This window comes from Argiope bruennichi, chromosome X2 (genome assembly GCF_947563725.1).
Source record: "Argiope bruennichi chromosome X2, qqArgBrue1.1, whole genome shotgun sequence".
NCBI lineage: Eukaryota > Metazoa > Arthropoda > Arachnida > Araneae > Araneidae > Argiope > Argiope bruennichi.
In genome coordinates, this window is record NC_079163.1 from 19,803,445 (window position 1) to 19,831,011 (window position 27,567).

Sequence of the window (27,567 nt, forward strand, 5' to 3'; positions counted from 1 at the left end):
GAATAAGCCTGTTGATAATAGAAATTACTTATTATCCATAGATTTATTTTTTATTTAAAGAAATTATATTTTAGTAATGTTTGAGCAATATCTTTTAAAGCTACAGGCCGCAGAAAAGAGGATTTAACAGTTATGATAGGATCCCAAAAGTACAACCATTTGTTGCCCTCGATGTATTAAGAGTTAAAAAAACAATCTTTCTCAATTCTGGTTTCAAATGGCCCCTTCTATACATACGAGTTACAAAATGATCTTTTTAAACACTTCTATTCAACTTGTTCCTTCTTTGTATGAAATTTTGTAATCGATTTTTTACCTACTTGCCGATGTGCTAGAAATTTGAAATGTTGCTTATATGTTTATTCTCGATGGCAATGCACTATTTAAATATTTTCAGAGTTTGATTATTGATTAATAAATAAAATTTTGCTTTCGGACCAGTGATTCCACCTGGTATTGTATTAATGATTAAAAAAAAAATACATATCACAATTATTAAGAAATAGATAATAGAAATGTTCTACTCAAATAAAAGTATGTTTTTGAAAATTGTTTTTAATTTCAATCATTTAGATGTACAAATTTAAAAACTGCTGTAGTCGTATTTGAATGGGAAAATTATGTCATACAAAACCCGTTTATTTTCATATAAATATTGAAACTTAACCGTCTGCCCAAGATTTATCCTACGCCGTGTGTACCAAGAATAGCATTGCAATTCACTATCTCCTAAAAAAAATGCATCGTCTTGAATGGGTTTAAAAAAAACGATCTCTACTACGAACCTAGAACTGTGACAGTTTGTACCGAGCTCAGTTAGACATCCCCCCCCCCCTCTAAATGGCTTCTAGTTTCCCTAGCTCGACTCGAATAATTCATGCACTAGCAGATGGTAGAAAATGCACTGTTGGAATAGATCTGTTTCCTTTCATAAATGTTCTCGCAAGATAAATAAACAGGTAATTGAAATAGCCTTCGTGCAGCTTCAAAACGGGACGTTAATCTAACAAAACAAACCTCCAGGCAGTTTAATGTCAATCTTTTTATAAATCTTCGTGTGAAATGCACCGTTCTTTCCCCTTTTCCCTTTTAACTGCCAAATATTTAACTTTCCATATCAGTTCTTGAAATAATCCTTTGATTCTGTTTATGTGTGCTTTTTTTTTTACTGTTTGGGCTGTTAAATACAATCTATTTCTGAATAAAACCTAATTGTAAAATATTAAATAAAAAAAACAATTCTCAATGGATGGGGAAAATATTTGTTAATTGTAAAAAATTAAATAAAAAACAACTCCGAATATTGGGGAAATATGTTGTTAATTGTAAAACATTAAATAATAAACTAATCTCAATGGATGGGGAAAATAGGATATATTGTTAATTGTAAAAAATTAAATAAAAAACAACTCTTAATAGATGGGGAAAATGCGATATGTTGTTTCTTAACTTCCATGTATTTAATCTAAAACCAGTTGTTATTGTTTCGTATTTATAGAAATTGGCATCAGTCTGTAATAATTGATTTTGCACAGACATTCCTGATTTACAGACTGCGTTTGTATTCCCAATATTACATACTTTTTTCATGAGTTTGTTTTGTTTGAAGTTGCAAATATTAACCGACTAGCATTTAATGTATAAAAAAATTTTCCACATTGACCTTTAAATTTTGAAGTGATTTTTTTTTTTTTTTAGGGCATGCAAAGAAAATTATAAATTGTGAGAGTGAAGTCCTTTTAAAAATTCAACTAAATTTTTTGGTTGTTGTTGAACTCCAGATCATTACGTTGGTTTTGGCATAGTTTACTCAGTTTTATTAGATTACATTTAGTTGCATTAAATGTAGTAAATTTTATAAAGAATTAAAAATGTTTATTAAGTTTAAATTTAAAATTTAGAGGATTTTAAGATAAATTATAGAAACTTTCATTAAAATAGTTTTATAGTTTTAATTATAATAATGTAATCTTTGGGCACCTTGCTATTTAAGGACAACGATGTTCAATAAAGTTTTTTAAAAAAATTGTTCTTTCCTCGAAATAAGACATTTGGGTGGGGGGGGGGCATAAATATGAGCCTTTTACTTTCATTACTTCTTTCAAAGCCATTTCAATGAAATGGCCTTGAATCGTAATTTAAATCCAAATTTTTAATTCCTCTATTCGAATGAATGTTGTCTAAACTCAAAAATGATACTATTATTTATATTAATATCATTATCATTGTTTTCATATTTATTTTATTTAATATCATTATTTTAGATAATTTCCAAATCATCCATTAATTTTTAATTTCTTATTAAATATTTATAAATGTTCTTATAACATTGAAATATGAATACCTTTCCCATTGTCTCTTCTTATAGGAGAGGAAGTCACACTTTCGTGCAGTCCTTTAGTCACGACTTAAAATCACGGTTTCGAAAATTGATTTAATGAAAAGTACGCCGTGTATGCAAGTTAAGAAATTATATATCAGGCAGTAGTATTTTGATAGCGTGATATGAGATTTTGGAAATGGAATGCCTGCTCAGGAGGTGTATTCGCCACCCGTTCATGGTAAAAAGTTAGCTGATCCATGTCAAAACAGCCCTGTTCTTTTTAAGACAGAAAAGTGTTAATCAATTAAATCAGTACACTAATTATGCTTTTAGCATTTGCTATCAGCTGCTGATTTTAAACTGCATGCTTATAAAATGGCAGAAAGCTTTTAAAATATGTATTGTGTAGGGCTATTTTAAACATCCCGTTTCCATAAATCTCGGAGTTGCGATTGTATTGACAGCGTGCTTCTGTTAGAATCTGAGATTTCAGTACATAAAAAGTTACTAAAAACAATTTTATTAGTGCTCTGAAAAGTAAATTTGTTTTCATTTGAATTATTTTCTACTATACATTTTAAAAGTGCTCTGAAAAGTAGAATTTTTTTTCATTTGAATTATTTTCTACTTTTCAGCATTTAATTTTAAAATGCATTATTATAAATATTAAATCATTAAGGAATCTTGATTTTTTTTCACTGCCAGATGGCTCCACTTATGTAGATACTAATTAATTATTAAGATTGGTTATTAGGTTCTGAAAGTATTAAAAATTTATTTTGTCATTGGAAACACATATGTATACAAAATTGAAACTCTAGCACATCAATAAAAGAGTGAAAATCCGCTACAAGATGCATCTTTATAAATATGGAAGAAGTAAAGTGAAATAAAAGTGTATAAAAATAAATTATTTCGTCTAGATATTGAAAGATTATTACTTAAAATTCTTTCTTTCTTTTTGTTTATAATTCACCAGTGTTTCATTAGCCTATTTCATTTTCCTGTTTATATATTTATTTGGGATATCAAGAATTTTTTTATGCATTGTGAGAATTTTTTTTATTGCTGACGAAAAGGGGTATGGTTTTATTGCTGACGAAAGGGTGGAAAAAATTGGGAAAAAAAAAACCTGTTAAAGAAAAAGAGTTTTTGAATGGAATAAATATTTCCTTTACAACAGTTTTGCATCCAGTTGTCTTTCAGCGACTTAAGTAAAAGAGCGAAGCAATTAGCATTTTCTATTTGGATGAACAAAAACAGCTTTTATATATTTAAGAGTTCCGTCGTTTAGACAGTGTAAAGCGAAAGCTGTCGAAATACTTTCCAGTACGCACCTGAGCATTACACCTGAAGTAATTTATGACTGTTTTCAAGTTTTTCTCAGTAAACGATAGTTTTCAGCAAAAGATATAGCTCAAAGTGTCAGCAACTGTTGTGAAGTTTTATCTTAAGACTTAAATGCCAAATATCTGTCAGTTTCTTAATGATAAGCAACGCTGAATGTCTGAGCTCGAGCCAAAAAGCTTTGAATATCCAGCATTTAATCGACAATTCGTTTATTTGAATGATCTCCTATGTACTCTGTTGAATCTCATTCCAATTGTATTTGCAGCCTCTGATGCATTAGTGTGCTATAAATAGCTTACTGTATTACTCACATTTGGAGTGTCATTTTCAAAGCGTTGCAAATGGCCTTCGCTTTTCTTTAAAACGAAGATGTAGTGTTTCTGTCGTGCACATGTCGATTGGAGCGTTTCACGTGTAAGAGTTGGTGACTACATTGTTAAGTAATGCTATTTTTGAATCCAAGCCATCGGAAATATCTTGCAGAATAACCCACGTCACCTGTTTTTTGACTGGTAGAGTGCAATCCGGGCCATATTGAAACTTTAAATGCACACAATTTCTTGGTTCCGTGAATTCATTGTGATACTATAAAGAGAACAGTGAGTTTGAGCAATCTCTGACTACAGTGTTAAGTATTGCTATTTTTGAATTCGAGCCATTAGAATTTTTCAACAGAAAAACCCGCCAGAATTGTTTCTTTTAAATTTTTTTAGAGAGAAGTTGGAACTTATTTTTGGTTTTCGAACTATTAATTTCGCAGCATTTCTTCATATTACTCTTTTCTGACTCCATATTTATATAAGATAAAAAGATATTTTAAATACACTTTTTTATTGACTTTTATTATTCATATTTATGATGTAGGTATTAATTAACTGTATTTTTATTAATTGCATTTTAATTTTTCATCTATTAATAAAAACTAAATCATCAGTTTCTGAGATAAAAATATTCTGGTAGCAGTGAGAGTTGTGTGTAATTGTTAGAAAAACAAAGATATTAATTCTAATATGTTTAAAAGTCAAAACTGAAATGACTTCTTTTTCACTGTTTTGATAAAAAAAAATGTCATTACAAACTGGTTCGATATAATGTTAATGGCATTAAATTGTTCAACCGCTTATAGGATTTGGCTCAAAATTTGATATACTAGAGATGTTAAATCTATGTACCAAATTGTTTTCATCTAGCTGTCTTCGTTTTTCAGTTATCGTGTTAACGTATATTCGAACACCAGAAGAAGAACACACTTCTTGCGGAAGTGCTTAAAAGAGATCGAAATATTGTTTGCGTTTTTGAAAAAAAGAAAAAGAAATATCCGTTTACCTATATGACCCAGACATTTTGGATTACTTTTGACAGTTCCGATTTTTGACATTTTGTCCCAAATCGAAAAAGTTCCTTGAATTTTCTCTATATTATATTTATTTATAATATAATTATTTATTTATAATATAATTATCTCTATATTATATTTATTTATAATATAATTATTTATTTATAATATAATTATATTGATTATCTCTATATTATATTTATTTCCCTGTATTATATTTATTTATCTTTCGTATCAAAAAAATAATTAGTTTATTTTGCATACTTTTCACTGATATCAACTTAATAATAATTCAAAAAATAGCATCTGAAAAATTTTTCTTCTCAGCTTTTATCTAAGCAAAGAATATGTCGTATGTGGGTGATTCATATTGAAGGAAACATAATAAAAAGTAACAATGAAACATTGTAAATGTTTCTTCACTTTCTTTTCTTTTTTTTTCTTTTTTTTACAATTTTGTTTATAAACAACAATTTTATTTCAAATTTATTTTGATATGTGTGTGGGGGGAGGAGGGTATTTTTCCGATATTTCCTCAAAAGTAGTGCCACGTCAAGATTCTGAACCACCCCGGATTGAAATTTTAAAAATGTGATCTTTTTTTTTTTTTTTTTTTTTTCCTTCTTTTTTTTAACTCCCCCCCCCCCTCTTGTCCTTACCCAGAGGGTATTCCCTAGAATTACGCGTATGCTTATAAAATAAGGCGCGCTTTGCACTTCATTTCAGTGAAGAGTATGAATTTTGGTGTTTCTTTCCATCATTTGATCCAAAATTGGACACAGATCTCCAAATTTGGTGACCACATATAAAATTTTATTTAGGTAATTTTTCTATTTTCGAAATAGCACTTTCACATTTTCTCAAATATATGAGCGATCAATCTGGGAGATTGGTTCTAAAATCTAGTGATAAATCCAAATGTTTAATTTCATCTTTTTAGCTAGTTATGTTTATGAGTGATATTATTGAAATGTACGAAAGATCAAAGAATTTTTCATAGACGAATTTGGTCGAAAATTTGACTGAAATTTTGGTGAAAATGCCACACGCCAAATTTCATGCATGTTAATTATTGCGTTTTTTAAGTTTTATTTGCAAACTGGGAGACAGCCATGACACTGTATATAATATATCCTTTTGGGGACTCTAGGATGGCTCAAACGTGGAAATCCGTCAATAATTTGAGGTCTAGTATTTTAATATTACAATACTTTCAGTCTGTATATTTTATATGCGAGAAAATGCAAAACAATCCAAGTCATTCTAATGGTAAAACTCTAAAAATAACCACTCTGTTGTGGTGTGGAGAAGGGGTTGCCAGCTCACGTGTCGTCCTCGGTTCCGTCGTCCTTTGACCGCGGTTCAAAATTACGAGGGCCATCCCAAAATAGTCCTCATGTTACTTCAGTATGAGACGTAAATATAACTAAAAATAGCCTTGCTGTTCTTATGTATGATCTCAAATATTCATATTCAATCTTCACTTTTGCTATTTTTATTTATTACACGCTTGAGATAATTTTTAAGGCTTAGGAATAGCAAAAATGTCTCTTGATTCCAAATCCTTCAGAACTGCAGCATCTTCTAGAAGTGCAGGAATGTTACGAGGGTTGGTTGCGTAATGAAAGTAGTTCTTGCGGAGGCTACGACAGAGGGGAAAAAAAGGGTCTGTCACTTCTTACGTTCAAGGTCACAAAGGTTTTGTTTTTCTTTCTGAATATATCGCAGTAGCCTCACGCGGCTGAAACCCTTTTTTTTTTTTTTTCCCTCAAAAGAATTTGATGGTAAGGTTAAAAAAAAAGCGCGGAATAACGTAATTTGGCAACCCTTTGGAGTTAATTTTTTTTTATACCGTCTCTTTGAAAGTGCTGTCAAGGCTAATTAGCTAACAACGATCAGCTGCCGACAGATACAGTTGCAGTTTTGAAAGACGCATAAGTAAATATAATTCATCATTTAGTAAAGTAGTAACTGAATAGTAAATTTTCATTTCTCTTGAATCCACTGAAATTCTGCTATTCGAAATTTTTTATTTTAAACTGAAAAAATTTACGAGTGTAACTCGCAAATGCCTCTTCCACGAGGTAGACACGTGCATTGAGGTGTCTCATTTTTAACTTGGTAGACTGGCATTAACCTTTTGCATAAAATGACATGTCTGACTCGTGAATCGATTTAGTGGATTTTTAGTGTTAGATTACAAAAACAATTTAAAATATAAAAGCTGCGAGTTAGAAAATTCCGATGTCAAGGGGTTAATATTTCAATTTAATCGATCGCACCAAGCTTTTCTTTCCGGCAAATTCTTTTTTATTATATTTTATGCTTTAATGAAAATAAATGTAATGAGAATTTTCTAAAAACACTATTTTAACGGTATACTTAAGTTTTTTAGTTTCATTATTTTCTAATTTTTTCTTTAATTTATAAATAATCCCATTTTTAATTTATTATAAGTAATCCATTTTTCTTAATTTGACTATTTGATAACGGCATAATATTGAATCAAATTTTAATTAACCCTCGACATGCGAATTAACTTCCTAATTAAATGACACATTCTATTCGAAACAATTATTTTAATTCCAATATTATTATAACGACATTAGAGAAAATGATGCGTTTTTAAGTGATTTTTAACATTTTAAATTACTTAACCCTTTACACTCTCTTTTGTCTTCGTCTTCTCTCAATCACCATTCAAGACGGTGCATCATTTTGGTATTTTGTTTATTTTTAATTCTTAAAAACACTTACAGAATGTTAAAAAGATGTAAATTCCTTTTTCAGGGTAACTCAAAGCTGTTGCATGTATTTATTTTTTGGTGTAATAAAAAGGTCCCTGTATTAAGTGAATAATTATGCATCGAATTATCTTTCCGAGTGCGAGGGGTTAATACTTTCACTTAATTGCAGATTAAAATGCAATACGATGTTCGAGTCAGATTCTTCATTGTATGTGGAGGGGTTAAAGTAATTGATTAACTTATTATGAAGTTTTGAAAATAACAAATTGAGATTGTCATCAAGAACACGCTAGTCATTTCCAGTGAGCCACAGTGTGACTTTTAGAATGGGAAATCAATCGAAAAGATATTCATTTATTGCATTGATAGTAAAAATGGAAAATGTTCTGTTATTGCTACTTTTCATGAGTAATGTTTACAAATGTCCCGTTATATCTGCATAAATATTTCTTATTTTCATAAATTATGAATTTTTAAACTTACTAAAGAAGTATTTGATTGAAAAATAAACAAATGTACAAAATGCGCCGAAGAATTAACTAACTTATCTAGAAATAAAGAGGATAGTCAAGATTTTATCAAAATTTCAAACGGTACAATTTGTTTATCTAATTCACTTTAGAATTTAATTTTTAAATTCAACTTTTCTCAAGTTTTTGAATTTTTGTTTGTTTAGTCATTATTAGTTTAAATTATTATTATACAAGAAAAAAATGTAAGCCAGTTCGTGTTGCCTTTCGTTGAATATTTCGAATTATTGCACAAAATATATACGAATCGTAAGAAGTCTTCACTTACAATCTTGAACAATAATGTTGAGATTTAAAAAATACATTTATAATAGATAATGGCAAAGGGAGTTTTATCTTTTAAAGGAATTTCTAAAATTCGGGTTTTTATGTTGTTCTACATTAAGGAAATTATAAATGTAGAAAAAAAATTAAGAAATTAACGTGTTGGTGTGTTAAGAGGCATTATGAAAATTGTAATTTTAGTTGACAGTGTGTAGATTGCTTTTATTTTTCTATTTATGCTTATGGTGGATTCAAACGCGGCCAACTATTACGCGCTATAGAAGGTCACACCTTCTTCAGGAAAATCGCGTGACTGCAATGGGACAATGGCAAATGGTTGTCCTGTCGGGACAACCATTTGCGATTGTTCCACTGACGTTGTCTGAACTGTTCATACGAGGACAATACTGAGACAACAGTTGCGCGCAACCATTAGCCTCATGTAAACCCACCTTTAGAACAAAAAAAAAAAAAAAGATTAACAAAGTTTTAAGTAATTTGTAATCTTATAGAAGTTTATAAATGACGAGTTGAAATTAAATATTTATAGATTGATACATATATGCATACGTAAACAATTAGAATAGGTATAATCGTATATACCAAGAGTATGAAATTCAAAAGTTTGTACAAACCAAGTAAAGCATAAGTTTATGTGGTTGCTATCTTTTTATTATTATTAGAAAAACATAGATTTATTTCGAAAAACAGTATTAAAAAAGAATAAGAAGCATGGTGAAGTTGATGTTTTCTTGGTAGCATTCCTATCTGCTACTATTCATTCTACTTCGGGAGAAATTTTGTCTGCAATTATTAATTTCAAAACTGATAGAAGGTTAAAGCCAGTTATTTTGAATTTGACAGGTGACTTTTCCTTTCATAAATATAAGTAACTGACTGCACATGCTTTAAGGTTTTGGACACTTATGTATCGTCAGTGGCTATATACTATTTCAAAATTTTCTAGAACAAAAAAAAAAAGAAAAAAGATTAACAAAGTTTTAAGTAATTTGTAATCTTATAGAAGTTTATAAATGACGAGTTGAAATTAAATATTTATAGATTGATACATATATGCATACGTAAACAATTAGAATAGGTATAATCGTATATACCAAGAGTATGAAATTCAAAAGTTTGTACAAACCAAGTAAAGCATAAGTTTATGTGGTTGCTATCTTTTTATTATTATTAGAAAAACATAGATTTATTTCGAAAAACAGTATTAAAAAAGAATAAGAAGAATGGTGAAGTTGATGTTTTCTTGGTAGCATTCCTATCTGCTACTATTCATTCTACTTCGGGAGAAATTTTGTCTGCAATTATTAATTTCAAAACTGATAGAAGGTTAAAGCCAGTTATTTTGAATTTGACAGGTGACTTTTCCTTTCATAAATATAAGTAACTGACTGCACATGCTTTAAGGTTTTGGACACTTATGTATCGTCAGTGGCTATATACTATTTCAAAATTTTCAAAACTTAGTCGTCAGTTAATCGATTAATTTAATCGAATGTTGATTGATACCAGTGGCGCCATTCGGTAGTAAATTTGAGAAAGATGTGGGAATAAGGAATTAAAGATTTCGTAATATTTATGCTAAAATTATATAAATAAAAGACTGGAAAGTAGAAAATAATAAATATTTTTAGAATCTACTTTTTAGTGCACTATTAAACGTGCGTTTTTAAGACTTGTTTTTGTTAGCCTTTATTATTTAAATCCTTTATTTAGCTTGTTTGCAATACTATTTTGATTGTCAAACCACGCTCCTGCTGGTATCAGTCTTAATGCTGATATTTAAGTAGGTTTTAAATATTTTGAAGATTCGAAAGTAAAAATGGCAAATAAGACTGCTCAATTTACTGGTCCAAAAATCGTACCTCGAAGTAGCGATTTTCAACGAAAACGTGACTAAAATAGAAATTTTGTCTGTTCAACTTCAGCCGAGTATTTATTTTAGATGTTATGACTTGACGGACTGTTATATTTGTATTGCTTTGTTATTTAGATTTTTTGGTGGAAAGACATGTGATTTCTTCATTGACAAAACTTCTAATATTTGAACTGCGTGCTTAGAAAGTACATTTCTCGAGTATCATATGAAGAATATTTAAATCACTTCTCCTTTTTGGTAGTTACTGTCCAAATTTTGATAAAACAGGACATTTTATACATTAGTTATAAAGAGTGTCCCAAAATAACGCAAGTTTTGAATTTGCTACCATTCTTGCAGTAAAGTGTTGGCAACCCTATTAAAAAAACCATATGACAGCTGGTAGTTTAGGGTTAGTAAAAATGGAGCGTTACACAATAGAACAGCGTGTTAATGCAAGATTTGAATTAAATTGGAAACAATTCTTTTTTCTTTAAATTGTTATGTTTTTATTGAATCGTAAAGTACACAGGATAAGGTTATGTATGGAATAACATAGGGTATATGGCCTCCACGGCTTGGCTGGCACATACGCACTCTTTTGTCGAAATTTTCCATGACCATTTTGCATAACTGTGGATAAATTTCGTTGATGCAGCTTTGAATTTCTTCCTTCAATGCACGGGTGTTTGTGGGCTTGTTAGCATAGACCTTTGACTTCATATGACCCCATAAAAAGAAATCGAATGGTGTTAAATCACATGATTTAGGGGGCCAATTCTCACATTTTTGAACTGTGGACGCCAGACGTGCATTATTTTTCAAATATTGTTCAACAATGAAAACGCATTATTTTATCGTGTAACGCTGTATTTTTACTAACCCTAAACTATTAGCTGACAAATGGTTTTTTTAACAGGGTTTCTAACACTTCACTGTACGAAAGGTGGCAAATTCAAATTTTGCGTTAGTTTCGGCACACCCTTTATAAGCCTTCATTTCATGGAAACGACGAACATGACGTAATCGTACATGAGACGAAATGATGTTATCTTATCGTACCACGTAAAATCAGGATCTTTACATTGCTTGATAATTTTTACTCTTGCCCTAATAACATCTATTGCACACTTTAAAAAATTCAGTACAAAATTCAAAACTTTTAGAAACATTCCAACTTTTTTTTACACCATTAAAACCGACTTATTTTCGCTTTTGATACCTAGTATGTGGACAAAAATAGCGGAGGAAATGACATATCTTTCGATGGATGTAACATGGTAAAATTAAAGCACTCTCTGTTACCATCATATAAAAATTAGGTGTGCATTTTGGTTTTCAATGTTGAATGGTACAGTCTAGAGAAGCATACATTCTCTTGATGGCATTTATCTATAAAACATTAAATGCAACTTATACCATTTAAAATTAACCATTTCCTTAAGATTGAACCTTTATAAATTTATATCAGATTGGAGTTTAACAGAACCATGAGTTGATATTTGAAAACTCTAGAATAAACTCCAGTATTCGCATTACTTTTTGTTGAATATGACGTCTTTATTTATCATTCACTGCCTTGCTGTGTCTTTGCTTAGTATGCTATTGTAGTATTAGTTAAGTTGTGATAGTTTAAACATAATTGTGTCATGGAATAGGAATTTCTTCCTCGACAACTGAAATAGATATTTAAGATCGTAAGCTTGGTTTAGCATGAGTTGTTGGCGATCCGTCAGAAGATGATTCAAGTTAAAGAAACAAATGTTTTTGTGCTTCACAAAATTTGTGGGTGCATAGCCCGGTTGATTTCTGTCTAGCTGTTACACTGAGAAGCCATTGTTCAGAAGTTCTTTCTTTCAAACTTTTCAGTCAATGCAAATAGAAACGAGGTGTGTTTTTGTTTCCATTTGGATCCACCTGAACCTAGTTTCAGAATAAAATTAGATTCTGGAAGTGACGCGCTGCACGTAACAATTCGGTTATTCGATTTCATGGTAACGTCTTGTTTTGAAAATCAGTGTGGTAAAAGCTCAAAGTGATGAGTACGGTATTCTTAAGAGAATGCTTTTGCTCAGTTAAAGACAGCAAGAGTTTCTTTAGATAAAAGATTTGTGTAGCTGAAGTAAATCTTTATTAAAGGCATAATGCCAATTTATTTGAATTATATATTTTCATTTAAATAAAAATTTGTATTTTAGATTTATATCAATATTTTGTTATGCTATATTTTATAAAGATTTGTCCACAAAAGCAGAATTTTTCTATCGAAAGAAATTTATGTATTCTTAAACTGAAAAAAGTGTATAATAAGGCACAAAATACTGATGCATTTTAAAAGTGCGCGTTTTCTCTTAAGTGAAAATATCGATTTAAATAGAAGGTAAATTCGACCATTTTTAGTGTTTGGCACATTAGAAGTATACTAAGGAGAATCCTGAGATTTTGATGAATATTCATTTGGAAAAAAATTGAAAATGGAAAAATTTCTTAATTTGAAAAAAAATTGAAAAATTTCTTAATTTGAAAAAAAAATTGAAAAATTTCTTAATTTGAAAAAAAAATTGAAAAATTTCTTAATTTGAAAAAAAATTGAAAAATTTCTTAATTTGAAAAAAAAAATTGAAAAATTTCTTAATTTGAAAAAAAATTAAAAAATTTCTTAATTTGAAAAAAAATTGAAAAATTTCTTAATTTGAAAAAAAATTGAAAAATTTCTTAATTTGAAAAAAAATTGAAAAATTTCTTAATTTGAAAAAAAATTGAAAAATTTCTTAATTTGAAAAAAAAAATTGAAAAATTTCTTAATTTGAAAAAAAATTAAAAAATTTCTTAATTTCAAAAAAAAAATTTCTTAATTTCAAAAAAAAAATTGAAAAATTTCTTAATTTCAAAAAAAAAATTGAAAAATTTCTTAATTTCAAAAAAAAAATTGAAAAATTTCTTAATTTCAAAAAAAAAAATTGAAAAATTTCTTAATTTCAGAAAAAAAATTGAAAAATTTCTTAATTTCAAAAAAAAATTGAAAAATTTCTTAATTTGAAAAAAAAAAAAAACATTGAAAAATTTCTTAATTTGGAAAAAAAAAAATTGAAAAAAAAAATAAAAATTTCTTAATTTGAAAAAAAAAATGAAATTATGTCTGTCATCTCAGTAACTCAAAAATGAAGCAAATTAGATATGTGATATTTAAGTATCACACCAAACCTAGATTTGTATCAAAATCTGGACAAAATTCGCCAATATGAGTGACTTTCTATCAGTTTGTCCATTCGTATATTCGCGAGTCTGATAACTGAAACCAACGGGAGGGGTCTCTCTGAAACTTTCTCGTATATTTTCTAATAAATGTACTTGCATATTATTAAATGCATCTCATTGACGGACAATAGTTATGAAAGTGTCTATTACAGTACCATCTTTGGAGATTTTTTTTATTCTTCTGCCGACTAATCACCGACATGCGGTTATTACAAAAATACCTGAAACCCGAATATGTATTTTGGGCATTTTATTCCGACTGATTGAAACAAAAAGTTGGTTCGGAGCCAAAATTATTCACAAGACCCACGTACCAAATTGGATTCTTTTAAGTCAGTGTTTCTCAACCGGTGATCCACTAGAGCCTCGGGATTGGTCCATGAGAGAGTCCAGCTGCAAAACTAAAGTTGCCGAATAAATGGGGATTTTAAAAGCAAAGTTCATTCAACGCGATCGACCGAATATATCCGATGGCTTTGAGGTATTGAATTAAAATTTCTTATAAATTTAAACTAATTATTTTTAGGACATAATGAAAAATCACTTTCATAACCCTTGTATGTTTAAATGTGGTAAATGAACCTTCTCCAACAATAAACAACCAGAATGGCACAAATTTGAGTGTTTTAACAAGTAAATAAATGCATAGTAAAAAAATCTCAATTTACCATTTAGTACCCCAATTTTCACAAATTTCCCGAAGGGGTATCCCTGTGCCTCTTTGGAAGACGCGCCCTCCTAAGTTGGAAGTTGGAAGTGGGGAGTGGTCCCACATGGTTAAGTTTCTAGCTTAGTGGTCCGGAAACTTCTACGGGTTGGAAATTACTGATTTTAAGTCATTTTGCTTTTAGTTAAGCGCGTTATGTGCATGCAAATCACATATGACTTGCACATGGTCAACCCTTGGGGGATTTGGTTATAATTCTACGTTTTAAATGCTAAATCTCTATCGCAAATTTTATGCATAAAGATCTTTCTTTTTGATAGTTATCGTGTTACCTTGTATTCGGATAATCGGATAGATTTCGTTCAAAATTTGATATAAATCCGTAAATTTGGTGTAAAGACCGTATTCCAAATTTCAAACATCTAGCTCAAAGCGTTTTTGAGTTATCTTGTTCACTAACAGGGCGACAGATATAATTCCAAACATATTTTTTTTCTCGGGGGACGTTTGAAACGTGGAGATCTGTCGTCAAAAATTCAAGTTCGAATTTTTTGACAATTACAATATTTTTTTCTTTGTGTACGAGAAAGTAAAAAGCAACAGAGCTAGATGAATGAAATTTGATGCGCAGTCTTGACATCAGAATAGTAGGTCGGTATTGAATTTTGGACCCATTCAGTCTGTTGGTTGAAGTCTATATAGTGTACTCGGTCTCTTCACTATACTATGAAGCTATACAACTACATTTCGATACTGTATAAGCATGCAAGAAAGTCGAAGGGAGAACAGTCACATTAGTTGTTACAAAGAAAGAATTACCCACATTGTTCCAAAACCACCTCCGCTGGGTCATAAATCATATTCTAAGCACTTTCAGATGAATTTGTTCTTTAAAAAAAGGATAAGGGTGGTTGGTGTCTTATCCAGTAGCTTCGGATGAGAATGAATTGATATCCAGTGGCTTGCAGCCAACTCTTGTCGTGACCTTGAAGTCTGAAATTATTTTTTAAACTGAGCGAACGCAGAATCTTGATGAAAACCATACATCTAATTTCGTCGACACTCTGCTTGGCAAATCTTATTACCTCATAAATTGTCGGTCTTCTGAAATGTTTAGTTTAACAGTTGTTAAGCTCGTCTTTTAAAAAATAAAATGTGATAGTTAAGAAAGTTTTAACGTATAAATTAGTTTAATGATCTGAAATGTATGTGTAGTAACAATTTTGCGAGAATTATATAGGTCATTTCATAATAACGTAATTCACTTTAAATATTTTTTAATTGTGATAATTTTTTATAAAGTTTTCGTTTTAGAGGGTACAGAATAGAGTTCATGTTTGAATTAAATAATTTCCGTATTCTTTTATAAACAATTCATATTAAATAATATATCAGTAATTGAAACTAAAATAAAGAGAAAGCCCCTGCTATATTAATTAACATAATAACTTAATAATAAAAAATTCCGTATGCAAAATTTCCCAATCAATCTCTCAAATTCTTGAGATTTTAGGAAACAAACGGATCGTTAAAAATTTTTTTAAAAAAACTAAGAATCGTTAAAGTTCTAATAGATGATCAAGTAATGTATAAAAAATAAATACAAAATTATTTACATACATGAATTTAATTCAATAATAAAATTATTTATAAACTAATTATCGTCATTATTACTGCTTGCTATTTCATTCTGTGTTAATGCAAGTCGCTTAGAAAGTTCTCATTTAATAACTAGCCGCCTTTGGCGACCAGCCGGTTCGCCAATCTTAATGCTCGTTAAAATTTTAATAATTAAATATTTTATGTAATTCCTACTTTAATAGCTTCTTCATCAAATATTTTAAAGCTTCAAATTTTGATAGTCATGTTATTCACTCATAATAATATAAAGTCCTTCAGCCATAACATAATATGTATCTCTCTAATTTTCTGTTAGTTCCGGTAGAATTTATGCTTAAAATTAAAATGAAAATGACTAAACTGCAATTAATATAATAATATTTTTTACTGAAACAAAGCATTTTTTTTTAATAATATGATTACTGATAATAGTCACTGAGCGTTTAAACTTTATGGGCACTAAAGAATATCTTTCTTAAGTTATGTAATATCTCAAGAATTTGTCAACAAAATTTTCTCAGATTCATCATGAACAGATCGATTAATTAACAATGTTTAATTTTAAATGCATCAAACTTTAAGAAAATAAAATGAATAGTTTAAAATAATCGGTCGAAAACAGGTTTAAAAAACTACTTAAAAAACGATGTACTTAAAAACTATAAGCATATACAAAAAATATATAACTAACATAAATACAATTTACTTACAAAAGCATGCGACTAACCTAAAAATAATTTAAATCATCCGTTGATAACGGTTGTCATGGCAACAATCAGAATGCGCATGCGTGAATTTTCTTCGCCAGCTCCGTTAACGCAAATGCGTGAATTTTTCTACGCCAGTTGGGGCAACGCTATGCAGATTATACATTTTTAATTTCCTTTATTCTGTGTTATTTTAATTCAAAAGTACTTCAAAATGAATCTGAAACATGGATTAATTAACAATGTTTAATTTTAAATGCATAAAACATTAAGAAAATAAACAGAATCGTTTGAAATAATCCGCCGAAAAATGTTAACCCTAGCCTCATTACTGTTGTGAGAAAAAAAATGAAGCCTTACACATTTGGCGGTGGGGAAAATGGAAGATTTTTTGGCGGGAAAGTTAGTTTTTAATTAGTAATTAAAATTCTAATTAAAATTTCAAAAAAAGGGACCCCAAGTGCACATTCCCGACCTCTAAGGTATACATGTACCAAATTTGATAGCTGTAGGTCAAATGACCTGGCCTGTAAAGCGCCAACACACACACACACACACACACACACGCATTGAGCTTTATTATAAGTATAGATAAGCAAATTTCAAACTGAACAAAATAATGCATAAACAAGAATCCAGGTTTAACTAACAAACCGGAATATCGGTTTAATTGTTCTGTAAGAATACCTGAATTCCAAAAGCATTTCTAAGCCGCATGTGTTTCTGTGGTGAGGTTGTTTAACTATTTTTCCAAGTTTTCCTTTTTTCTTCTATAGATTTACAACCATAAATTGCTTAGATTTTATGATTTTTATTTAAACGGACATCTTTTGCGAAGCGTTTAGTAACAAACGATTTTTTGTGGTCAAATATGCCGAAATCACGTGTTAATTTTTCCTCTCTTCCGTGCAAGACACGTATAAATGAAACATCTTTAACCTCTTCACATACAATGACATGCTCATCGAATTACTGAATTTTTCATTTTTAATCTGCAATTAAGTGAAAGTATTAAGTAATTTAAAATGCAAAAGTCACTTAAAAGCACTTCAATATCTTATATGCCCATATATTGTTATAAGGATGAAAGTAATAATAATGAATGTCCCAAATAGGATGTGTAAACTAATTGGGAAGTTAAGTAAATTCGTAGGTCAAGGAGTTAATATGATCATAGTTAAAAAGAAGACTCCGAGAGAAACATCGAGCATAGAGAACGAAAGTTTTCAGTTTGGTGTATTTTGAACAAAAATTTTAAATTATAGTATCTTCTTAAAATGAAACGTTAACTCAATAAATGTCAAATTTTTTGTTACACCATGAAAGAGAATAAAACACTCATTCTCCAAAGTAAATTTTCTATCAGAATGAAAATTGCATACGAAAAAGAAATTAGGTATTAAATTTGTTTTAAATTTGAGTTTATTCAAATTAAAAGCGTAACGCAATTTTAATGTCATTTAAATTAGTTTTAACTAATAAACTGGCGAATTAATATAGGATCAACTATTGGGCAAATTTAATAAAAGTCAGCAAACTTTAAATTATATTCGTAAAGTTATTAAGCAACTGCTTGCATTTTTTTATCTGAGTGAAATGGGGGAAAAAAATGTTTTTCATGTGCTTGTTTTGAATGTGCTTCGTAAATTTCAGAAAAAATTATCCTTCAAGCAAAAAATTTCTAAAATTTCTGTAACTTTTAAGGTGATATTATATAAATTTTTAAGCTCAAAATATCAGTTAGTGAACACGTGATAAGCATCAAAAACTCTATGTTAATTTAAATCTGGAATCCATTCCGCAGGTGGCACAAAGGGTGTGTTATGACGGTTCAACATGACATAACATGAAGTTAAAATTTAGTGACATGCGGAATTACATTTGTCATGTGATGGAGCCCCCACTTAAATGAATCTTTTGTGTATTTTTGTTCTTTAATCATTACCTTTATTCGAAATTACGAAAAAATCTTGATAGTTTTCGTATGTGTTCGGTTAAGTCTACCTTTTTTAAAGCACGAATATCGAACTGTTTTCTCTGAAATGGTCAAAGGAAGAAAAAAAATTAAATTCCAAAATTTTCCATAATGTGGGCTTTAAAAGAATGCGATTTTTCTCTCTTTTTTTTTTAAATTAATACGAACATTTTCTTCAGATAACTTGAAAGTATTTTCAACAGCAAGTGAATTTGATGCTTAAAGAAGCTTAAAATTCTGTGTTTATTTTATGAATTGCTTAGATTCGAAAGGAAAACAGAAAATATAACTGTGTTAGTAAAATTAGACTATATGCAGCGGCATTAGTCTCATTTTTGAAGTCAGGCAATCCTTTAAGATTCGAAATATTCTCTAGTTTGATTGATTCATCTTGTTTTCCTCATTTAATTCCTTTGTAATAGTAAAGAAATTTATATAATCTTAAATAAATCAAGAAAGTAATTAATTGCCGACAATTTTTACTCAAAAAGTTTAATATCTTTAATCTATGTCCATATGAAAATTTGGTGTCATTAGATAAAGGAAAATTTTATTTAGTCTGTTCAGATGTCTTACCATCCAAATGATGCAATTAAGATAAATTCTGTCTTTTTGTTGTAACAACGAGATAAATCTATGAAATGGGTCTGACTATTTCAACTTTTCTGTACGTAAATTCTTGTTACGCATATTTCATTTTATCATAAATATTTTATTCTTTTTGCTAATATGTTACTTGCCTTCATATGTAAAAATTTAAACTCTCATATGAGAAGCAATGGCTTGATGAAATTCTCATAAAAAGTGTCCGTTTCTGGAAGGTAAATATGAAAATCTTTTTTCTTTTTTTTTCACTCTCTCTCTCTCTCTCTCTCTCTTCTTTTCTTTTCTTTTCAGTCGTGAATGATGTTTCACATACAATATAACTAATTTCAAAACGGCATTCTTTTGTTCTTTGTTTTTCTTGAGAACTGTCATACATTTTATTGAAACAAAAGGAGCACGCACCTATATGATGTTTTTGTAAAAAAAAGTGCGTGTCAATCACTGATAATAAATTTTAAAATGTTTATTGTATTTTATTCAATACACTCATTTTTCTTACTTTTTGTTTGCTTATAAGAACGTATATAATTTATTATGTCTAATAAAAATATCAACAGTTTGAAACTGCTGTCAAAGCTGCCGTTTATAAGTTGCTCAATTAACCAACAGAATATTAGAAGTAACAAATGTTCCTATAAATTTCTTCTCTTAGCACACTATTAATATACATAATTACTAGTGTTCTAGATAACGAAAGATAACGCTTTATGCTAAATAAGCATGTCAAATAAAATACGATAAAATTTGCTTTTCTTTTTGCTGTAATAACAAATCATTTACTTGATATAGTGATTTATGAATATGACACGTGATGAACATGAATGAAAAGTTTTCAGTTCTTTTCAAATTGATTTGTTTCGCTTATTTATCACCCAAATGATTAAAAATAGTCTTAATTACTCTTCTTAAAATCTTGAGAAAATGTTTTCTTTTTTCTTCTTCAATATTATTTCTTATTAATGTAAAATCTAATTGTGTTTAGCGGACTATTACCTATAAATTAGAGACGCAAAGTCCTATGTTCGTCTCGCACTTTTCAGTAAATAAACTTAACTGGGCATTATATTTAATAAATATTTGAAAGTTAACCATCTTTCATTTTTAGTCTTCTAGTTTGAGGCAACTAAAATTGTTGTTTCACTTAGATTAAAAAAAAAAAAAAAAAAGTCTTTCATTATGATGTCTAATTCAGATCAAAGAAAATTGTGTGCTGTTTCCTTCTTGTTCTTGACTCTCCAATTCTTTTTTTCTAAAATAATTATTTTGAACGCGTTTAAGTGTTTTTTTTTTTTTTTTCATCATGAAAGACAAAACATTAATTTAATAATATTCACTAACATAATATTCAGATATATCTCTTTAGATGCAAAATTTTGAGAGAAATAAATACAAACTAATATCTAAAGTAATAAATATGTATTACAAATAAATAAGAAGCATGCTTAAATGAGAAATGCGACAATGAATAACGTAATATTGTCTTTTTAATCAGAATAAAAAGGAATAAATGGTGAGAATGTTATATAAAGCATTAAAAGTGAGGGGGAAAAAATTGTGGTGGCATTTTTTTTTTTTTTTTTGTTAATGGGGACTCGGTCATATTTTGCCTTCTATTCATAACAATAGGAAATTGCATATATAATTTTACCCATGTGAATTTTTCAACTTTTTACGTTGTTCTGGTGTTAACATGCATATTGAAAGTCAATATAAATAATAACATTTCAACTGTTTCAGTATTTTAAAATTTGATTGCTTCAATCATTTATGCTTTAACATGCTTTTGTTTAACTTGATGAGCCGTGGTGACAATCCTTGCAATCTCCAATTCCACGAAAGATCTGCTTTGTTTATGGATAGGGTGGTTATAAAATCTATGTTGAACGCTCAGAAAATTATCCCGCTGATTTGGTATGGAAGTTGGAGAGAAATGTAAACTTATAGTCCTTGTCATCATGCCATGGTTCAAAACTGTGAGATCCGTCCTCGTGTGACTGCAAAATACGGCATTAATCTACCTAAATATATTAGATTGTTTAATGTCTGTAAAAACGGAATTGTATAATCAACTTTTCACTCGTTTTTAATGTCATAAAATTCTGAACTTTTGTATATTTATTTTATTTTTTATATTATTGATTTAAAAAAAAAACTTTTTATGCTTTTAGAATTTAATTGTCAATTAATCTATTAATCCAGGTTCAGTGTAAATGGTGAAATATGGTTAGAATTTTAAAACTGCATCATATTTTAAGTTTTAAGTTGGATTAAAGACTGAATATAATTTTTGAATAATTTTTAATTGAAAATATTTTTTTTAAAAAAAATAGATACTTGTTTTAATTAGTGTACTTTTGTAAAATGTAATTTTTTTATCAAAATTATGAACATAAAATATAAATGGTAAAAGCGTAAGACATTGTGAACAATATTCTAAAGAAATTAAGCCACAATGAATATCATGAGAAAACTCTTATGCATTAAATATTAAAATATATAATAATAAATGCAATTCAAATATTAGTTTGCTTAATGTATTATAAATTTATAATAATGTATAATGCATAACATTTATAATATATATTATAAAATAATTTACTTTTTAATACAATAATAAAAATGTGTTTTGGAAATTATTTTTACTTTTATTTGTAGTATATTTCTATGATAGAAAATTAAAAATTAACTAACTTTTCGAGGCTGTAGAGTAGAATATTGAGTGAATTTGATTTTTTTAACAATTACATTAAAGAAATTGTTTGCTTGTCTAGATGTTAACAATCAAATAAAAAATAAATTTTTGTGTGAATAAGTAAGCTTGGATTATTTCTAAAAATGTTACTTTTTGTCAATACTTTATATAACGATATAACCGTGATATATTTTCAGCTATATGTAATCATTCGAAAATACTTGACAATATGTAACGATTAACTGAAAAGAAAAACATATTTAAACATCACGGCGTTAAATTTTACTTAAATTTAATATAACAAATTCGTTCATAGGTTCGAAACGAAAATATTATATCGTACTTTTTATTAGCTTGGACACTACCTGAGCATTTGAACTTAGTTTCGAAATATTTTTTAGCGAAAACTTTTTTTCTTAATAGAATGTAACGTAACTTGTCATCAAAAGTGTGAAAAGCTTATGCCAAATTTGTGTGGTGTCAACCAGAAGCTGTTGTCGGAAGTTTTGGAAACTGTCAAAAAGAAAGGTCAGTGTGAACTTTCATCCATATAATAGGTCTGAACTCGATTCTTAACATCTTTTTGTGATTCTTTTCTTCTTCTCATTCTTTTTTCAGCCCCTAAATATTTTTTTCTTTTGTTATATTTCTTTTTTCTGCAATGTTCTTTATCTGGTTGGTTCTTTGTTTTTTCTTCTATATCTGGACTAGTTTTCATATGCACTTTTCATATTTGGTGTCTTATTCTTTATTCTGCAATTTGTTCCTTTCTTTTATTGTATCTTGATTCATTCATCTTTTCATCGTTGATCTTGTCATTTCAAATCCAATATTACTTCAACACACTTCTAATCTTTTTACTTATAAAAATTATTCTTCTAATATTTTACTGTCATCACTATTAACTTTTTGATTTCATTATTTAAAAAATATTTGTTGAATTGCTATTTAGAAATATATATATATTTTTTAATGTATTTGTTTTCTTAAATTTAGAAAGTTTTGCCAAATACATTTTTTAAATATGCATTTAGCTTCATAATTGTCAGTAAATTTTTATTGCTTGCTAGTTATCGATTTAATATAATCAATCATAACTTCACATTTTAATTTCCAATCTTAAATTTAAATACGAACAATTATGTTTTGTCACTTTATCAATGAATTAAATTAAAATATTTATAGTAACAACTTTACATGATGACAGTTAAGGCAATTATGTGGTATAACTAAAATATTATGAAATTAATATAATTTTTGTATCAAACTCAAGGTTTGTCCTATCTTTGTGCTGCCTGTAATATTCGTATGTAAACAATAAGTTAATGGTTCATGGAACTTTTTAATGTTTTTTAATTTAATTTTTATTCAAAGATACCCTGAGAGAGAGTACTACTGAAGAACTCTCATTAACCAAATAGATTATGTGAAATTAAAAGTAAACAATTGTCAAACTTGGGGAAATTAAGCAATGAATGCTTTAATGCGTTATTTTTAATAACTAAAATAAGGTGCATACACGTTATGGTTTCCATATGTAATTTTAATACATATCTACAATAAATAGATAAAATATCTATGCAATAAAAATATCTATGCAATTTAGTATATTATATGCAATTTATTTAGTATATTATTATATGCAATTATATTTAGTATATTGTATGCGATTATATTTAGTATATTGTATGCAAGAAAACCAAGTTGAAAAAAATGAAGTATTACTATATTCTCTGCCCTCCCCCCTTTTCTGAGTGTCAGAAATCAGTAGAACGCTAGAAAGTTTGTGCTCAGAATTAATTTTGTAATAGTTTTTATTTACAAAGCATTCGAGATTTGAATAACTCTGAGCTTTCTATGCATATAAATCTGGAAAATTATAGGACTCATTTTTTAAAAAAAATATTCTATTAGACATATTTTAAAATATTACTGTTAAGTTAACGAGATGAATATATAGCAAAAATACATGAAAACATTCCAGACATATTAAACATACAAACAAAACAACAACATTCTAAACTTAACATTATAAAAGATATGCATAAATAAGCTCGGAATGAGCTTTCAAATTAAGTTGCATTCGCAGAATATCTACTTCCCCATATTTTTGTGTTCTGTTAATTTATTGAATTTTTAAAAAATGCGTCGTTCTAGTTTAATATCTTTGTGATAACTTGTTCTATAAAAGCTTCTTGTATTTAAAATTATTTTTTTTCCTTACTTTAATATAAATGTTGTTTTAAATGAGTTTAGATAAACTTCCCGATCGAGACGACAAAACCTCGACTCGAACCCAATCAAACGCATCCATCAAGTCATCGTTCTCCACGTCGACCAGAACCACCTCCATTTCCACCTCCTCCACTGATGACAGTCCTAAAGGTCCTAAGAAACTCAGGTTCCGGAAGTACGAAATTGATGATTTTGTGTTTCTGAAATTGCTTGGCAAAGGCAGCTTTGGAAAGGTAAGACAACATATGACTAACTTCCTTAACTGATTCTAATTTAAATGAGTTTAAAACGTAAGTAAGTCTTAATTTAAAATAAGAATCCTGTGTATAAGATCCTATGGATTCAGTTCCAACATTCTTTTAGTGATATCTTTTTATCTAGTCGACTTGAGCAACAAACGAGTTAAGTTGTCTGTTGTGTCTAATCGTTATTTAATGACCGGGGGGATTTAAGTAGCTCAATTAAACTAATTTAAGGTTTTCGAAAACGTTTTTGTTGCGAATGTGTGACGCCAAACCAATTAATTGATTACAAGAATATTTCTGAAAATTGTTGCAACAATTACGCAACGCAATCAGATACTGATCAGTCGTGTTTCATCAATTTCTTAATTTGTTTGTGCTATTGATCTGTTATTGTTGCAACGCTTTATTATTTTTATTGATTCTCATAATATACTGGGTATGTTACTACACTTGATTACTTGATATTTTTTTCTGTCTTAAAGTTCTCATCCACGGTGACATGACATCTCCATTATTCTTTTATTTCATTATTTCCATTACTAGCCGCCTTTGGCGACCAGTTTGTTCGCCTAGATTATTAGGTTTTTTAGGCTGGTAATTATAAATATGGGATGTTTTTCTTTAAAAAAATAATTGTAATTTGAGATGACTAGAATACATGAATTCTGTTAAAACAGTTAAATGCAAATTACAAAGTGTATATATTACGAAATAAAAGTGGAATTGAAAATCCTACTACGGATGGAATGATTGACGAAAGCACTTGTTTGGATGTTTTGCTATTTTTTTTATAGAGAATTTGAATCCCATAATATCATTTAAAAACATTGTTTCAAATAGTGTATCAAATTGAATAAAAAATATTAAAATTAATTGAAAAATTGTACAAAAACCAAATTTATATCATAAACATACTTTTTTAGTCTTAAGATAATACATAAATCATTTTTATAAAATAAATGTGTTGGAAGATATGAGTATCAAGATTAATACCAAAAGTACCAAAATGGATGCTTTTCTCTAAATATAATAGTGACAATTTTTTATTGCTTTAACGGCCGTTTGTTAGCATTTCTAGTATATATCCAGGATTGCAGATCTTTAGAGTGTTTTTACGATTGGTACAATTTTGACGTGCCGAGAAACCGTACATTAATAACAGTCTTACCACGATTTCTTATCTGGCAATATTAAGCCTATTTTTGCACTTGATTGAACTTTTTAAGTACGTTTTTTTATTTTTTTCATATCTTCTTTACTCTGACTGAATGTCCTCTTTTGTGACATGAGGAATTATCTCCATAACACATCTAATAATATTTTGCAATTCCGGAGCATTTGAATTAGTATAGTTGTAAAATTTTCAATTAATGAAGCATTCTAAAATTCGTATAATGTTTTGTTTATATTTGGCTGTTGCCATTCGGCAATTAGTAATAAGATGAATTTCTGTGCCACGTACGTTAGCGTTTATATATATATCGTGAAAGAATGACATGTGCAATAAAGTGGTTAAAGTGGCACAAATATATGAATTTTAGCAGCTGAAAATATATGAATTTTAGCAGTTTTATCCGATTTAAATAACTTCGCATTTTAATTTCCAATAAATTAACTCTGTAGGCATTTCAAATAATGCTTAGCATTTTATTTCGCTATTATCGCTTAGTCTTATAATATTTTAAGAATGAAATATTGTTTGAAATAACTTATCCTAGGGTGGCCTATGGTTATTATTTTTTTTTTTTTTAGATCTTTTATTGGCAGTCTCGAAAGCTTTCTTACATTGCAGTTCGTATTTTAATTCCGAATAAATTACCTCTGTAGACATTTCAAATAATGCTTAGCATTTTATTTCTCTATTATCATTTAGTCTTATAATATTTTAAGAATGTAACAAGGTTATGGTTTGAAATAATTTATCCCTGGGTGGTCTATGATTCTTTTTTTATATATTTATATCTTTCATTGGCAGTCTCGAAAGCCATCTCACATTGCAGTTTTAAATCTTGATAATTCAGATAAAATGTATTTACTTGTGTGCCTATTTATAATATTATCACATATGTCATTTGTTTTTCCGCGAAAGCGATGTCGGAAAATAGAATTGCCGCTAGTTTTTCTTTCCAAATGAAATATCCGATTGTTATCAGTCATTGGCAGTTCCCCAACAAAAACTGGTAATGATTCCCTGCCCCCTGCTGACTGTATCTCTGTGAAGTTACCGAGTATTCAAAAATGCAACAATTTTGTTTAGTTGTAGATGAAACATAAGGAGTTCTCAAAATTACGCAAGTCATTTTGTCATACCGAGAAACATAATAAAAGAAAAAACTTTCTAATTGTGAAGAGTTTGTTCTTTCATTTCTAAAAGGTGAAAGAAGAGCACGAATTCTTCTTCCTTGTTATGATGTCACTTATTTGAATTTATATACATGTTAATATGAGTATTTTTAAAACGTGATTTTATCTTTCGTTCTGTTTATTGCTTTAAAGGCTGCTTAAACATTAAAGACGTTGTGTAATAGAAAATTTATTTAGTACAAAAGGACGCGAAAAAAATTAAATATTTATCTCTAAATATATATCAAATACTGTAATTATATAAATGTAGATCAAAATACTGTAAATGTAGGTCAAAATAGTTTGTAAATGTAAATCAAATAATTAAGGCTTGGAAAAGCCATACAATCATTGCTAACTTACAATCCTAGTAAATTATATAACCCTACAGTGCATTACTTTTTTATTTTTTTTTACAAAAAAAATGTGTTTTGAATAGCTGCATATAATTCAAGAAAATGTATATATATTTTTAAGTATTTTTTCTTGAAATTTTTTAAAAAATCCAAATGGTTACATTATGAATTAAACAATACCCCATTGACACAACAATTCAACACAACATAACAATTCTGCAATAAAAATAAAAGTCCCTTTTTACTAATATATTTTTGAAGCAAAAAAAAAAAGAAGAATTTTGATTGTTTTTAATTGTTAGAACTATTCATACAACAGCAGTCCTGGTATTTTTCCAAGTTTCCAGTTTAAATCTAATTCTAGTACCGCTATTATAATCAATATATCATTCTTTTCCACAAATGTTTATCAAAAAAACATTAAACAAAGTATTTCC

General features: G+C 28.6%; 1 protein-coding gene across 2 annotated transcripts in view; it reads left to right on the forward strand.

Moving 5' to 3' along the window:
- The window catches only part of LOC129960070 (uncharacterized), a 62,171-nt gene that overhangs the window by 12,261 nt on the left and 22,343 nt on the right, over positions 1 to 27,567 (forward strand). For both annotated transcript variants that reach the window (XM_056073151.1, XM_056073148.1), the window contains exon 2: positions 24,208 to 24,419. In XM_056073151.1, coding sequence (XP_055929126.1) covers positions 24,208 to 24,419 — 212 coding nt within the window. The remainder of the gene's footprint in view (positions 1 to 24,207; positions 24,420 to 27,567) is intronic.